The sequence below is a fragment of the Vespa crabro genome, chromosome 9, assembly GCF_910589235.1.
Source record: "Vespa crabro chromosome 9, iyVesCrab1.2, whole genome shotgun sequence".
Classification (NCBI taxonomy): domain Eukaryota; kingdom Metazoa; phylum Arthropoda; class Insecta; order Hymenoptera; family Vespidae; genus Vespa; species Vespa crabro.
Genome location: NC_060963.1, coordinates 5,467,392 through 5,483,864, shown reverse-complemented (window position 1 = coordinate 5,483,864; position 16,473 = coordinate 5,467,392). Strand labels below are relative to the sequence as shown.

Genomic DNA, 16,473 nt, shown 5'->3' with positions numbered 1-16,473 from the left:
CTTTTTTACACGTAAAGCATACGTAAAAGGTTCAAGGATTAATAACAGGGTCAATAACCAATGTTTTACATTATAATTATCTAATTTATATTCACTTATGATTGTGTGTTTATTAACATCAGCCTAAAATTTATGACAATATTAGTGTATAATGTATTATATTTCTTGATTTATTAAAAACGTCTTTTCTTTGTTATAAATACGTTTTAAAAATTTCATTTTTATCCTCAATGGATATACTATACGGCAGTAGTTTAGTATATGGCAAAATTTAAAGCGCGAAAATATTCAATCGTATATCACTTTGATATAAATTTATCGGTGTTCTAAACGTTAGAACCGATGAATAAAAATTGAAATATAAAAATGCACTGGTTTTAAATATTTCCTCGATTAGATAAATGAGTGAACATTATTTTATATTGGTCGCGATTTCGCGAAATTGTATCTATAATTATCACGTAGTCCTCTTAAGTATAATTTATATATATATATATATATATATATATATATATATATATATATATATGCCCTAGGCAAATTATTGCGGCGCATTTGAAGAATGATGCATAAAACAATGTACATGGAACGTTTTGTCTTATGGTCAACATTACCAGTGGCAAAACTGAACAGTTTTTGAAATACTGGCTTATGACATTTTGTTAGCACTCCATTATCGTATTCGCCCTATTACGTTTAATAAATTTTTTCTGACTAGTACTTAAAAAGCGAGACCAGCCTCAGAGTACGTTGTAAATATCTTTTCGATTGAGTTTACGTAAGCTGCCGTCCTCAGATCAAGTCCGAGATTGAACTTCATGGCGGTCTTCATAATGGCCTATAGAAATAATATGAAAATGTACAATTATAAGTACAAACAAATTATATCATTGTTAAGAATCTTCATGAAATAATAATACATACCCTGGCAGATCGTTCCATTGTGTAATCTAACCCTGAATGTACAATATCTTTCTCGGATGCACCAGAAATACGTTTTTGGAAAGCTTCCGAAGGAGTAATAGGTATACGACCACCAACACAACCAAACCTACGTTCTAGGGATTCTTGTACAGATTCTGTAACGTAGTAAACGAGAATATTAATAAAATTATTTCTAATTTATACATCATTTATGATATTAAATGTCACTATGATATTGAATTTGACTGACCAAGTAAATGATAATTGGATTCCCGTTCGTATTTGAAAGTGAGTCGACCATACGACACATGATTTAAATTCTTTAACCATTCGAAGAAAGAAACTGTAACACCACCGGCGTTAATATAAAGATCTGGTATAACAAGAATATTACGATCGATAAGTATTTGATCGGCAGCTGGGGTCGTTGGACCATTGGCAGCTTCTGCTATTATCTTTGCCTAATATAAAAAAAAAAAAACAATTCAAATAAATAATACCGAACACGATTCTTTTATTATCCTTCGTTTATCATCATCTTAATTTAGTGAATATTTACTTGAATACGGGCGGCATTGTCTTTGGTAATGACTTTTTCTACTGCAGCAGGAATAAATATATCGCAAGGCTCATACATAAGATTTTCTCCCTCGTACGGTTTGGCCCCGGGAAAACCGACGATCGTTCCAGCCTCTATACGATAATCTTCTAGTTGCTGAAATAAAAAAAAAGAAATATTCGAACGAATGTTGCAATTGATATGATTGATATTCATATAAAAAATTGATCTCTTAAGATTTTACCTTTGGATCGATGCCCTGCTCGTTAACGATTGCTCCATCGTTTTCGAGGACACCTATGCAAACAGCACCAGCACGATGTAAATAACGCATTGTGTGCAAACCAACATTACCAAAACCTTGAATGATAAAAGTTTTTCCACCCCACCCAGGCGTAGTACCTAAATAATCAATATATTAAAGAAAACATTAAAGCTTTTAATTCCATAAGAAAAGTCTAAATTTTCAATGATGAATGGGATACGTACCAATCATACTCATAAAGTTAGCTTCATTAATAAAATTCTCCAATCCATGAAATATTCCACGACCAGTCGCAGATATCCGTCCATGAATTCCACCCTGATTAATAGGCTTACCAGTTACACAAGCATGAGCATTGATATCCAAATGACCGATCGTTTTTGCATAGGTATCAGCGATCCAAGACATTTCACGTTCTCCAGTTCCCATATCGGGAGCAGGTACGTCCACACCAGGTCCTACAAAAGATAATTATATCGATAAATTTCCCTCTTAAAAAAAGAAGCTCACTATTTTTTATTTTCTATTTTCTGCGTACCATCTCATTTCGTTTCGAAAGATAGTGATACGTATATAAGTATCATTATTATTTTATTTATAGGCACACAAAAGATGAATGAAAAAAAGGTAGAAATTTTAAAAAACTAAAAGTGTCGCCTCAAGAAGCTACATGTTAGTAATGTTCCAATTGTGTCCTCTGTGTATAAAATTTGTTCTTTATATTATAATACATATAGCAACAAGGTACAGGTTATTTTAAACAAGCTCACACAAATGTAAATTTTCTACGATAGATTTGATCTAAAATTATCACAAATGTAATAACGTCGACGCAGCAAGAATACGGAATGACGTAACAAGACGCTGTTGGTTGAGATGCCAAAACCGATATTGTACGATATATAAAATCTTGAAGTTCGTCACTCTTAGTTAAGAAGGAAGTCTTACCAATGAATCCTTTCTTTGCAAGCTCCAATGTGAATCTCCTTGTGATTTTCTCAAGTTCATGCTCGGAATAATTTTTAGGATTGATTTTTATTCCGGCTTTAGCACCACCAAAAGGTACGTCCACGCAAGCACATTTAAATGTCATCAATGCAGATAGAGCTTTTACCTCATCTCGAGAAACATCCATGGAAAAACGGATACCTGCAAAATATACAAACTTTGTTAGAATAATTATGATTACAAAGTAAAACAATTATGCTTTTCTAAGTTGTTCTAAGTTTTTGTAACTTTCTTCTAATTTATTCTAGAAAAATATCGACCTATTCATGAATAAGATTAAAAATAAAAAAAATATAATAATAATAAAGAAATATAATGGGAAAATAATGCGACTATTTCTAGATCATAATCCTATTAAATATAGCAATTTATTTCGCATTATGCAAATTAATTCGTGTAATCTAACTAATGCTTGAACATATTTATGTCCAAAAGACATTATTGAAAAACAAGCCATTAATGGAAAAAGATCTTTGATCAATTTATCGAACGACAAACTGAACTTATCTCAAGTAGATTACTAATGATCGTACATTCAAGTAATCGCATCGATTTTTAGAACGTTGAATTTTGAATAATAATTTTTTTCCTTCACTATTTTTCACAACAACTGCAAACCATTAACTCAGCATATTATAAAGTCTATTTTAAAAAAGAGCTCATTAAAAATTGAATATATATTAACTATGTATATGAATATTTTATATTCGTCAACATACCATATATACGTCTATAATGCGTAATATACTATTACGACCGGTCTGGACGAATTCGGAGTAAATTCAGAGCGGACAGAACGTTTCTAAGCAATGACAAAAATTAACATGTAACAACGAGCTTTTGTCTGTCTTCCAAGGGAATTCATCTTGAGAGGACGTAACTCACGTCCCGGATAAATTACTATTTTCTTGTAAATTAGTTAATTGTACATAAACTGTTTCTTCTTAAATATTAAAAGTCGTTTAAAGTTTTCACACGTAGTTGTTGGATGCGCGTAACAATATATATAACAATTATATATAGACATATATATACTCAATATATAACATACGTTAAGTAATCATTATTACCGAAAAAATATAAATGTGGTTTTTTACACAATAATACCTTCTCTGTAAATGAAATAATTACCTAATAATAATAATAATAATAATAATAATAATAATAACAATAAAAAAGAAACAAATAAATCGATACGGACGAATGCGAGAGCCAATTGTTGTATTACGAAAAGAGCTCATTGACCTTAAATATCGTGTCATTGTCATTGAGAGTGTTTTATAGTTATATCGTATGATTAATTTTGATGCCAAATTACTAACGAACATTTGGCAGCAACATATGTTTATATCTTGACGACGTAATCATCGTAAAATTTTTCAAACATACATATATTTCAAAGCATTCGAGATATACTCACGTTCAGAAATGATTTATATAAATGATATAGTCAATCAATTCTGTTATCAAGAATCTAAGTAAATAAGACCTGTGTTTTGTCGAACCATATCCTTTTTTCGCTTACTTTTATCTTCTTCGATATGAAATAGTAAGTAAAGCCTGGACATGTGACGGAATGTATAAGCAGATTGTGATAAACAAAGTAATTATTACCTAAGTAAATATCTAAGTAGTGAGTCATCTCGTTAAAAAAAAAAACAACATTCTGCATTATACATATTCTCTCTCTCTCTCTCTCTCTCTATCTTTGTCTCTCTTTCTCTTTCTCTTTCTCTCCCCCCCCCTCTCTCTCTCTATTTATTTGGCTAACATAAGAGAACCGTTTCGTTCTATCTCACATGATTCTTATAACAAAAGGTGATAACGAAATATCATATTTCGTAATCTAGTATCACGGATGTTATGTCTTAAAGGTGCTATAAAAAGACAAGTAATGTTTTAATATATAATTCTATAATATATATTTAGCATTTAAATACCTTTCAAAATAAATGTTGTAAAGAAATCTCTTTAAATAACTATAATATCGAGCGCTCTTTTTTTTTCTTTTCTTTTCCCCTTTTTTTTTTAAGAATTACCAAAGAATAAATTTAATTAAAATAATCAATTTTAAGTTATAACGCCTTCGAAGCCTGTCATATTTTTATTTTATTTCCTAACCTAATATTTAATTTAATTTTCGTTCAGCTCGAATATACATATATATATATATATTTTTTTTTTTTTATACGTTAAATGGTTAAATTATATTTGTTAAATTATTTCATAAAAAAACGTACGTGAAAAAATATATAACGCAGCAATAATTTACACACGACAATAAATTTTTTTTTAAACCTGTAATGTCAAGTCCCATGCACTAAGCGCGGATTATTGATGTAACTCGATATCCGTGAATAAATTTTTCACGAACCAACCATTCGCACGCTAATTCTATCATTTTTTACAAGGAATTTGCATACGTGCGCGTGAATACATTTAATCTTCTTTATTATTACAATATAACCTTCGTTATTTAAATATTTATTATATTTATAGATTTTAAAATTGTCTCTTGTCTGAACAACGTAGTGTTTATAAAAAAGTTTTTAATTTAGTTTCAATCATTTTGTTCAATTTATATGTATTTAAAAATGATATTTTAAAATATTTAATCTATTTATTAAAGAATGTACGCAGAAAGTGATTATTAAAATATAGAATATAGAATATGATGATAAATAAATAAGAGAAATATTTTGACTTATTTAGTCATGTTGGTTTAATTTAAATCAAGGTCTTCGTCCAATATGACAAATAGCATTATATTGATTTTTTTTTAATTTAAGTTATACAAAGTTTAATCACGAAACGAAACACGGCTCACACTTGGACCAAACATATAGGAATATATAGTAGTTAAAAAAAAAAAAAATACGTTCAAAAAAACGTAGTAAGCTGCTTGTTCTGCTGAACGCAGTCAATGATTCTACTGTACTTTAATCATTTCCTTTGAAAAAATTTGTTGAGAGAGGAAGAGATTAAAAAAAAAAATCGAAAGGAAGAAAAAAAGACGAGACATTAAAAACAATGGAACGAGATAAAATATTTAACTCTTCTTTTTTTTCAGTGTCTTCCCTCTTCATTCGTCGAAGAATCAAGCGATAATTTAGTCCTCTAGTATTGAGGTTAAAACCGCCTCTTCATAAGTTCCGAAGCCGTAAAATCGTCACAAGTGTGCTAAGAGTCCTTACATACGCGAACAATGTAACCATAAAAGCGAGCTTGAGTACGAAAGGAATGGTCAGCTAACTCTAAGCGATGCAATCCATATTTTGCCAAATATCGATACCGATAAAGATTGATTCACACATTTTTTTTATTGTATGCTGCAATTTCCTTCCGAAGAATGATATATGAATGTATATGCGTTTCTAGATTTTATTTTTTATAACAATATTCGTGCATAAAAACATCGAACTACTACAATATTTAAATTCAAAAAATATAATGAAAATAAAAAAAAGAAAGACAAATATAAATTTCATTACTTATTGTTATTACTATTGTGCTCTAAATTTCTAAAATGATCAATTTATTTTGTAATTTATTTGAAATTATTATCAAAGAAGAATTATTTCATTGACATAAAATAATCAACATGACAATCAATGTGTCAATAATAAAAAAGTAAACGGGTATAAATGCAAATACATGCTAAAACATGCCTTATGAAATCTTTTTTTTTATATAATTGTGAAGAGTGAAGTTTCATAACTCAAGTATATATAGGCATCAATAGACAGATGATCTAATATTTCTGTAAGTATTTTAAGATTGATATACTAATTGTAAGATGAAATTGATCATAATATAAAATTAAATTAATCGCTAGTAATATAAGTTTTTCTATTTGTTTAATTCTCTTTCAACTGACACTTTGAAACAGTCTTTGTACCTCTTTTTTTCTAATCTTTACATTACCACATTATTTTCCAGATAAGAAAGTAACATATCGTATATAAAAAAAAAAGAAAGAATAATATTAAAGATGATTAACTTCATTTTACAATGTGATCAGTTTTATATTATATGCGTAAATATTATATCATAAAATTTATGTTATCAAAATAAAAAATAATTTTTGACATACCTACTAAAGTACTGAATTATCTGTTTATTGACACAAATATATATTTAGGTTATGAATTATTACTCTTTAAAATCGAAAAATTAAAAATATTAATTATACTTAAATATTTACTTAGAAAAGTTTAAAAAAAATATAGATTTTATAAAATACTTTTACTTACACATAAATACACATACACACATATATATATATATATTTTTTAATTTTTAAATAATTAATATAAAATACAACAAAATTTTTAATATCTATCCCTTCATTTTTCATTTTTCTTATTGTCGACAATACATGACGTAACCAGGCCACAAACTCATCGAGAATATTTTTCTAATTAAACTGATCTTCTTTAATCTCCAACGTCAAACGTTTCTTCACATTTTTATAGCATCTTGATTAAACCAAGAACTATGTTAAAACGTGTTAAAACATTTGTTTTTTAAATAAAATAGATAAGATCATGATGTAAGAAGAGACCACTCAATTGGATTCTGATTGGGCCATACTAATATAAATATAAATATCGTTCTATCGAAATTGATTGCAACCAGTCTTCACTTACGTCATGATTTTTTGTTTTCAAATCAATTTACCTTAAAGTACTTTTACTCTGCATTTTTCTTCTAGAAATTTTTAAGTAATCAAAAACATTTATTTTTTTTAGCAAAATTTTAATGACATTGAATAATTAAAAATACGTCATAACGCTTCCTCATTTGACTTTACGCGCGAATAGATACACAAAGCGTGTAGAGACACAAAGTGGAACTATAAGATACTGTTACAAGCTGATCTAACGTTACAAACTCAACTGTCTCATTAGAAAGGCGTACGAGTTGAATCACAAAGTCAAATGAAAACGTTTTTTTTTTTTTTTTTTTTTTTTTTTTTTTTTTTTTTTTTTTTTTTTTTTTTTTTTAAAATATTTGTATTAAATGCGAATCGTACGTATCCCGTGTATAACGGAATTTTTCAAAATGAATAAAACGTTGTTAGCAGTGAGCAAGAAAAAAAAAAGAATAAAAAATAAGTAAATAAATCATTAAGTTAAATTATTATAAATCATATAGTGATCGACGTATAAATAATAAATAATAAATAATAAATAATAAATAATAAATAATAAATAATAAATAAAAAAAAAGAATAGACATACCTCCTTTGCAAGGTATTCGATGTGTCGAATGTTGAGCTCGATAACCTGTAATCATTTCGTAATCACCGGAATCACGTCTGAGAGGAAAAGATGTCTCAAGAATGTGATCGCATGGTTCCATCAGCATTAATATTCCCTTGACTTTTTTCTTACGTTCCTCAACTGTTAGCCTTGAACGCTTGGCAACGTCTTCTACAAGCTTATCCTCGGCAATTTGACAAGCACGATGGAAAAAATACTCGACCATATCAAAAAATTTTGGATTTGCTGCATTCGGCACATCTTTTAAACGTTCAGGGATTTGATGATCGGCGTAACCTCGCATTTGCAGGGCTGCCGTAGCTCGAACGAGCGTGCCTTTAAGCACATCATTACTAGGTACTTGTTTCAAGCCGATCGGTGATCTCGTTAATTTTCTCACGTGGAACATTTTTCTTTATTTGCAATAAAATTTGCGATTACACCAAGCGATATTCGGAGTATTTTCTTTTTTTTTATTTTCGAGTGTAGGCAGTTACACTCTTTCTCTTTTTCCCTTTCTTTTAAAGCGTCCTCTCAGCGCCTTTTTTTCTATCCGTCCGTCGAATATCTTCCTTTTGTATTGTAAGCAACAATCCAAAAACCAACTACAATTCTGAACAGACGTTTTGGATGACTTACAGTTTCGATGACTCGTTATTATTTACGACTTTCTTTTTCTTGTTGGATCTGCTTTCTTATCTGGTCTTTTCTCTGCCCTTTAATCTGCCCTTCCTGCCCGTTTACTTGGTCGCCTAGCTGAATACCTACTACTACCTATTAAGCCTCACCTTTCCTAAGTACTCAGTACCGACCGACTGATCGTCTCATACGTTGGGTTTCTCCATTCCTCTATCGACACGACGGTAAGATATAAGCACTGATCCATAGATTAAATTCCGAAGAAAGCAACTCGCCTTTTATAAAATTTCAAAATTGACTCAAGCGCCATCTAATCGCGTATACTTAAGGACTAGAAAAATTAAAAATTAAATTCAATTTGTTGTCGAACGAATTTGTAAAATACATAATTTCAGTACGTTCTTGAATAACAAAATTCGATTGCCTTTTATTGCATTAAAAAAGTTTTCTCGTATAAGAGATTACCTTTATACAAACATCAGTATAGAATTGCCAACTTATAGAAAATTATTTTTTTCTAAAAACAATTCTTTTTCTCTCTGTTACTAATAATTTATAATAATTAATAAATACATTTGTAAACTAAAAAGGTATATTCTGCCTCTTCATCATTTAATTCCATTATTCAAGAATAGAACAGTTCTATTCTATATATCAGTGTGTGTAATGAAAGTGAAAATGTAATCGCCATCTACGCTAATTCGCGCAAAATTTAAAAGATTTATTAATCGTATAAATTATAGATTTTTATGTAAATAATGAAATATTAATTTCTTATATATATTTCAATATGTACAATTGTTGGACATATAAAATATATATTTCACGAACCGATCGTACTTCCAGTTACATTAGCCTGTGTATTTTTCACATTCATTAAAAAATGATGTACTAAATGACAAAAGTACAATTTCCGTTGTATACAGATATATAGATCACAAACTAATTTATGATATATTTTATTCCTCTCTGTCCTTAGTTTTTCATAGAATTGACAATAACAGAACAATTTTTAGGTTATGAGTGATTAAATAAGTCATTATTTAAACGTTTTTTTAATTACTTAACTGCATTATTATATTATATAGTATTTCCTTTTATTTAGTGATATCGTCTTACAAAATTATTAATTTAAAAAAAAATATCAAAAACTTAAATGCTTTTTTTACAAGGTACGTTTACATTGTTTGTACATTTATTAATTAAATTTTATTTGATTCCAACTCTTACTCATGATATATTTCTCTAATAATAGTTCATCAATTCAAAAAAGAAAATGTATCCGAAAAGAATTGTTAAAAAAATACCAGGGGATATACCACCACCAACAAAAAAAGAGAATCAAGGACATATTGACGATTTAGCTAATAAACCAAAGATAGAATTAGAAGAACTTCTAGATAGACAAAATAAAATACTAGCAAATAGGTGAGTAGTATGTGATACAAGTTTTATTTTAATATTTTCTTATATACTGTTTTTCAGAAAATTCATTTCAATGCTTCCCGATAAAGGGGAAAAAATCATAGCATTTCGAGATAAATTATTAAATATACTCAATAATCAAAAAGAAATAGATAAAGCAGCTGTACTTCTTTCAAGACTGAATATAGCATCTGAAGGAAAAGCAGCAATGAATGAATTAGAATGGACAGGTTCTTATTCAGAGGAAATTCATAAAAATAAAATCATTGAATTGGATAGTGATGATGAAGAAGATCCATTAAAGATTTTAGCACAAGTAAGTTCTATAAAACCATATTTACAAGAACACAGATATTTTTATCAATATTTATATAATAATAGCCTACAGGAACTGGTGTACATAAAAAGAAAGTTATACATTTACAACCAGTGGAATCATTAATAAAGCCAGAAGACATAGAAGAAATTGAATCTTTTAAAAACGAAACATCTCCAGAACCAATACATGTAAAATATGTTATTGATAAAGTTGAAAAATCTCAGGAAAAAAATTTATTAAAAAGGGAACCGTTTAAACCATATAAAACTAGTAAGAGTAATGTTCATGATCCAGAGAAAGAGAAAGAAAGAAAATATACAAAATATTGGGAAATTACTGCTGCTACTCCACCTCATATAGTACATGGTGCTATAAAGCCTTTAAGTTTGAATGAATCTTTACAATTGCAAAGAGAACATGTTAAAAAGTTACAGGTAACAAGATAAATCATTTTATAAAGAAATCAAGTTATATTTTGTAAAAGATTATTCTATTTAATATATATATATATATTATATTGTTTTAATAGGAAATGCAAGCAAAACATGCAGCAGAACGATTAGCGCAACAATTAGGTTTGCATAATGTCGGTTATATACCAGAAAATGTAGGCGATTATCGTATACATAAAGCTATAAAGGACGATAGTTCGTCTAGTTCTGAAAGTGAAGAAGATGAAGTACATGACGATGAAGATAATGATAAAGGAGGGACTATCGTTTATACAATAGATTCTATTAAAAGTTAAACACAGAATCAACTAAAGATTATAGAAACGGAAACTATAAGTTTAACGTTCCTAAAACAAGTTGAAATGTAATTGTACAGTTTGTTTCATTTTGTAAATAAATACTGTGAAAAATATTGTATATATAAATTAAAAAAATATTTGTATTTTAATATCATTAAAAAATAAAAATAATTTAATATCTTATTTATTAGTTCTTGAAACATCTTAGGAAAATCTAATATCTTCATTTTATTTTATTTTACTTAAAATTGTAAATTTAGGTAAAGAAGAAAGGATAAACATTTTATATTTATAACTTTTATTTTATTTTAATTGTATATCAGTTATAGCCAAAATTGTTAATGATTTCTGTATATGGAGCTGCAGCTCTAGCAACAGATGCTCCAGCCTGTTTTGTGAGTTTCTGTAATGAAAAGATTAGTTAAATATATATTTGTATAATGTAAAATTATATATATATACACACATACACACATCTTTTTAAATAATAATAACTTATCATTGAAAAAAACTTACTTTGAGCTTGTTCCTCTTTTGAACCTCTAGAATGGATCTGACACGTCGCTTGTTTTCCAAAGTACGTACCACAGCTTTATATTTCCAACCGACTTCATGGGACAATCTTCCTACATGACAATACTAAAACAAAAAAATATTCAAAAAATTGCAGTATTTCGTTGCACTTATTTATAATATGTATAAATATTTATATTATTGTACAACTCAGCTAAATATATCATCAAATCCGATAAAATATACCGTACTCAGGCGCAAATTACCATACCATCATTGTTTTTTATAAAATAATGTCATTGACAAACAAATTGCATGTGTAATAATTAGACAAGAACTTAAAAATATGAAACTCATACACATCATATATCAAACATTTATAACGTTTATAATAATATAAAATTACCTTTCTACCAGGTTTCAGACACATCACTCTCATAGCACCTGGTACAACAACACGTTTCCTGCGATCATATGGAGGTGGGCACCCTTCATAAACTTTCAACCTTCTAAGAGCATCCTTACCCCTTTGCGTCTTATGTGGAATCATACCTGCGATAAGATATTCTTATTAATAATAACCCAATAGAATCATAAAATATATATCTGCATTCTTAAAAATCTCATAAATTATAGTAGTTTCATTATATTATCAAATAATGTAGGTAAGATATATGTAATCATTGATATACATAATAAGTAACGCGAAGAAAATATTAATTATAAAGTATACTTCTTTTATAAAATTTATAAGACATTAAATATACCTCTTACTGTTTTCCATAAAATTTTACTAGGTGCACGGAAATGAAATGGGCCACGTGCAGGATTGACGTTACATCTTTTACGCAAAAATGACATAAACTTCAACTTATTCCTGTAATCAAAAAGATATATAAAAATTATAATATACTTTTTGCTTTCATCATGTTAGTTAAATGTCTATTTAGAAAATAATAATAATAAACACAAACCTGAAGAAATTACCAGAAATATTAAGTTGCTCGCTACGAACAACGATAACTTTGTTACCTTGCAAAATAGTTTTTGCAATAATAGCCGCTAAACGGCCGAGTAGATGGCCGCGGCCATCTATCAATATTGGCTAAAAATATACAATAACATTAATCATAGAATATCATAGTTTTTCTATTTCTTAAATAATATTATACAAGAAATTTATTACATACTATGTTTAAATAATAATGATAATAATAAAACGATATTGACAAAATCCACGTGTTTAATACATTAATGAAAAAGCGTCTCAATAAAATATTACGAATATAAACACTTTGACATTTATCATAGAACTAGTTTTATATAAAACCTATTAATATTAATACGAAGAGTTGTTTATCGAATATATGAAAAAAATTAATAATAAATATTGACAAAAAAACAATCCATAACGAACAATGTGCGCAAGATACGAACAGAACCTAACTTACCACATTTTGTTTGGTACGATAATATATTAGAGAAAATAATATTTTCGACGCACATCATTGTCTTTTTACAGTATATCTTAATTGACATTGACGAATAAACTTAAATATAATGTCTTATAATATTTAAATAAATAAAACTTTACTACGAACCTTTTCACTGAAGCCAGTCATTTCCACACCGTACCGGAAAAGATCCAACAGGCATAAAATGGTGTATAAATTCTTACCGGAAATTCACTTATAGAGATTTCTTGTCAATGGTACCAATATTGTAAAGATACAATATTCTGTGTATACTTTTTGGTGAAATCAAATGGTTAGGTGAAATTAAATGAAATCAACTAGAAGGCGTTCATTTTAAAACAAATAGAGAATAAATTTTATAAATTCTATAGGACGTACGAGATGTTATACATTATTATTAATTGCATCGAAGCTATAGTTTAGTTCGACCAGAACGGATTACGCTATATATTTATTGAAGATTGTAAATTTATAAAATATTTTGTATTATTATGACGTTCGTTATTAAATTTAGAAAACAGAACATGCGTATACGTAGTTACACGTTAAGAGTAATAGAATTAAGCAATAGTAAATCTATAGGTTATTAAATCAATTAAAAAAAAAAAATCGATTGTTTCAATATTATTGGATGTAAAATTTGCATAATAAAAGAGAGACATAACAATCTATTATCATGGAAAGACGTAGGAGAGGGAAATGAACGTATATGTATGAATTTTGGTAATTTAAAAAAAAATGTTGATTATTTAATATTTAAAAAAATAAAATCGAAAAACAATAACAATATGTAAAGCTAACGATATTCAGGATCTTGTTGACGATGTATACTTGTTGAAAATTTATTTATCAACTTTAGATGCCGTCTGTTCATCGTATTGAATAGAAGGAATCATCGGTGGTTTGAAACCATATTCAACTTTTGATTGTCTGAAATTACCAATATCTCCTAAAGGATAACCTTCTGATTGTCGAGTATTTCTCATAATCCCCGGTACAACTGATTGTTGTGCTTCAACAAGGAAAGATGGTGAGGATTTTAATTGCATTCGCAAAGAACTCGATAACATTTGACGCGAATCCATGTATTTGTTTTTTGACGTCCTATCCTTTTCAAAAATTCTACCACGTCTTCTATAAGAGCGCAAATTTCCGATGGAAGCAATTTCTTTCGGGGGAACAGAATTCGAAGATTGTTCTAAATAATTGTAATGACCATTTTTATTATTATATCCCGTAGTACTTTCTCCAAAATAGAAGCTTGGCTTTTTACGTGCGTTTTCGTGGATCGAAGATGAATTTATATAGTTTCTATAAAAAGGAATCGACGAAACTTCAGCATAGAATTTCTGTAATGATCGATGAACTTGCGATGGTTGAACTTGATGGTTATCAATTTCTTCGGAATGCACTTTCACGTTTTCCGAATTTTTTCCGGCCTCGATAGGATAAGATTTACGATTAGGCTTTATTATTTTATTCTCCGAATGATCCGGAGAAATGAGCTTTTCAGTCGAGAGAGATGGAAATTTTATATGAAACGGATAGGGTTGCATGATGAATCTGTGAATAACTTGAGGTACTTTCTTTTCTCCTGTTTTTTCAACATAAAATGCATACGGATTCGGTAAACGAGTTTGTTTTTCTATCGTCTGTTTGTCATTTGGTATTTGAGCAAGTTGTTGTGGTGACGATGCTTGTTTATCCATTATTTTTTCGATCGAATAAAATACTTTGTTATCAACATTTTCTAATTCAGTAGAATGTAAGCCATAAGTAGGTTTCTCGATAGATTTCTTCGCTATTATGGAATAAGGCGAAGAGATTGGTAAAACATATCTGGTCTCAATTAAAGGAAGAGGATTATTTTGAATGATCCTTTGAAAAAGATGATATTGAGATGGTTCCGATCTTTCTTCATGCATATTTACTACATTATGATGATCACCACCTTCTTTATCTGATTTAAAATTATTTAATGTCTGATGTTTGTTTCCTCCATTTGCCGTCATTGATATTCCATTGAAGATATTTCCTGCATCTGTATATTGTTCGTATGATGTGGCATCTTGAGACTGGCCTGGCAATAGTAGGATTGGTATACCAATGTTATTGCCAGTATTGCTAGTACTCTGTTGAGCTGGGAACGAATTAGATTCTACTCGTTTGTCGCTAGACAAATATAATCCCATGGAAATGTATGGAAAATTATTTTTCTTAACAACAACATCGGAGTTATCAACCACTAAATTGTTTGGTTTTTCTTGAAAACCGATCGATTGGCGAGTTCGCGAAATTTTTTCTTCGATATTATCGTCGACGTTACTAATATAAAAATTTGAATTTATTGGTTGAACATCAAGATCAACCGACCGATGTTCTCCGCTTATACGAAATTCTTTCTGTATACCATCCAAATTGATCGCGTTGTTTACATTAGTTTTTTGAAATATATTCTCAACAGGACGAGAGATCAATGGCGACAGTTCCACTGGATAATGTATCTCTTGAACAGGAGCATTATGATAAATTTCGATCGATTTCTGAATTTCAACGGTATCATCGGCCTTTTTTTTCTTCGCCGAGCCTTCGTCAAAAGTTGGCGATTCCGACTGCTTAGAAAATTGTTCATGACTGATATTTATATTCGAACAGGCCTTTGTGGATTCGTTATTGCTCACAGCACCTTCTTCGTCAAGTGTATTCGCTTCGGTTTGTACGGTGCTCGAAGAGAAGACGCACTTAACGGATTGATTATTTTCGCTATCATCATCGATCAAAGTATTTTCTTTAGCATTTACAAGAGCTACACCAACACGAAGAGGATTCAGAACAAGAGTCGATCCAATTATATCTTGTATTTCCGGATTGTCGCTTTTATCCGATGTCTTTTCTGATATTAACAGCGAACTTGAAGCTTTTAACTGTGGAAAATCCGGTACGATTATAGGGCCAGAAAGTTTTCTAAACGGCGATGATGCCATTGAAAGGCTATCGGATTCTTTAATGAAATCATTCTTCTCTGATTTGATCGTTGAGTCGATGCGATCATTACGATCGAATATTCTTTCTTCGTCGTTTAATCCACTTTGTTCGAAAGTCCTTTCATTTATTCCACTTGCTACCGTGCTCTCCTCGTTATTTCTTATTTGTATCATATTTCCAATAGAAATATTATCTTTCACTACATCTTTTGTTTTGCTTTTTTTATCGATTTCACTTACATCTCTAGATGACGTCGTAAAAATCCTTTGTAAAATATCCGACGAACCAGATTGATCGTTTGCTTCCTTGAGCCTACTGTGAGATATAGATATGTCATATTTGTCAT

The 16,473-nt window shown here is 29.2% G+C and overlaps 3 protein-coding genes across 4 annotated transcripts; 1 reads left to right on the top strand and 2 right to left on the bottom strand.

Moving 5' to 3' along the window:
- Positions 1-61: 61 nt before the first annotated feature.
- LOC124427005 (glutamate dehydrogenase, mitochondrial) lies at positions 62-8,909 on the bottom strand. The gene is made up of 8 exons (XM_046969400.1): positions 8,000-8,909; positions 2,697-2,897; positions 1,973-2,206; positions 1,728-1,885; positions 1,484-1,639; positions 1,175-1,385; positions 925-1,079; positions 62-838 (listed from the first exon to the last, which is right to left on the bottom strand). The coding sequence occupies exons 1-8, from the start codon at positions 8,427-8,429 to the stop codon at positions 722-724; spliced, it is 1,662 nt and encodes a 553-aa protein (XP_046825356.1). The 5' UTR covers positions 8,430-8,909; the 3' UTR covers positions 62-721.
- A 305-nt stretch (positions 8,910-9,214) lies between these two features.
- On the top strand, positions 9,215-11,306 carry LOC124427010 (DNA-directed RNA polymerase II subunit GRINL1A). The gene is made up of 5 exons (XM_046969411.1): positions 9,215-9,831; positions 9,915-10,087; positions 10,145-10,400; positions 10,466-10,837; positions 10,933-11,306. Exons 2-5 carry the CDS (start codon positions 9,936-9,938, stop codon positions 11,149-11,151), a joined length of 999 nt encoding a protein of 332 aa, XP_046825367.1. The 5' UTR covers positions 9,215-9,831; positions 9,915-9,935; the 3' UTR covers positions 11,152-11,306.
- Positions 11,307-11,435: 129 nt separating this feature from the next.
- On the bottom strand, positions 11,436-13,335 carry LOC124427012 (60S ribosomal protein L13a). 2 transcript variants are annotated; one of them, XM_046969414.1, is made up of 6 exons: positions 13,269-13,335; positions 12,642-12,772; positions 12,435-12,544; positions 12,074-12,219; positions 11,667-11,793; positions 11,436-11,557 (listed from the first exon to the last, which is right to left on the bottom strand). In XM_046969414.1, exons 1-6 carry the CDS (start codon positions 13,287-13,289, stop codon positions 11,523-11,525), a joined length of 570 nt encoding a protein of 189 aa, XP_046825370.1. In that variant the 5' UTR covers positions 13,290-13,335; the 3' UTR covers positions 11,436-11,522. The 2 variants fall into 2 exon arrangements, with proteins under 2 accessions (XP_046825370.1, XP_046825369.1); XM_046969413.1 differs by having other exon boundaries at positions 11,671-11,793.
- Between the last annotated feature and the right edge of the window lie 3,138 nt (positions 13,336-16,473).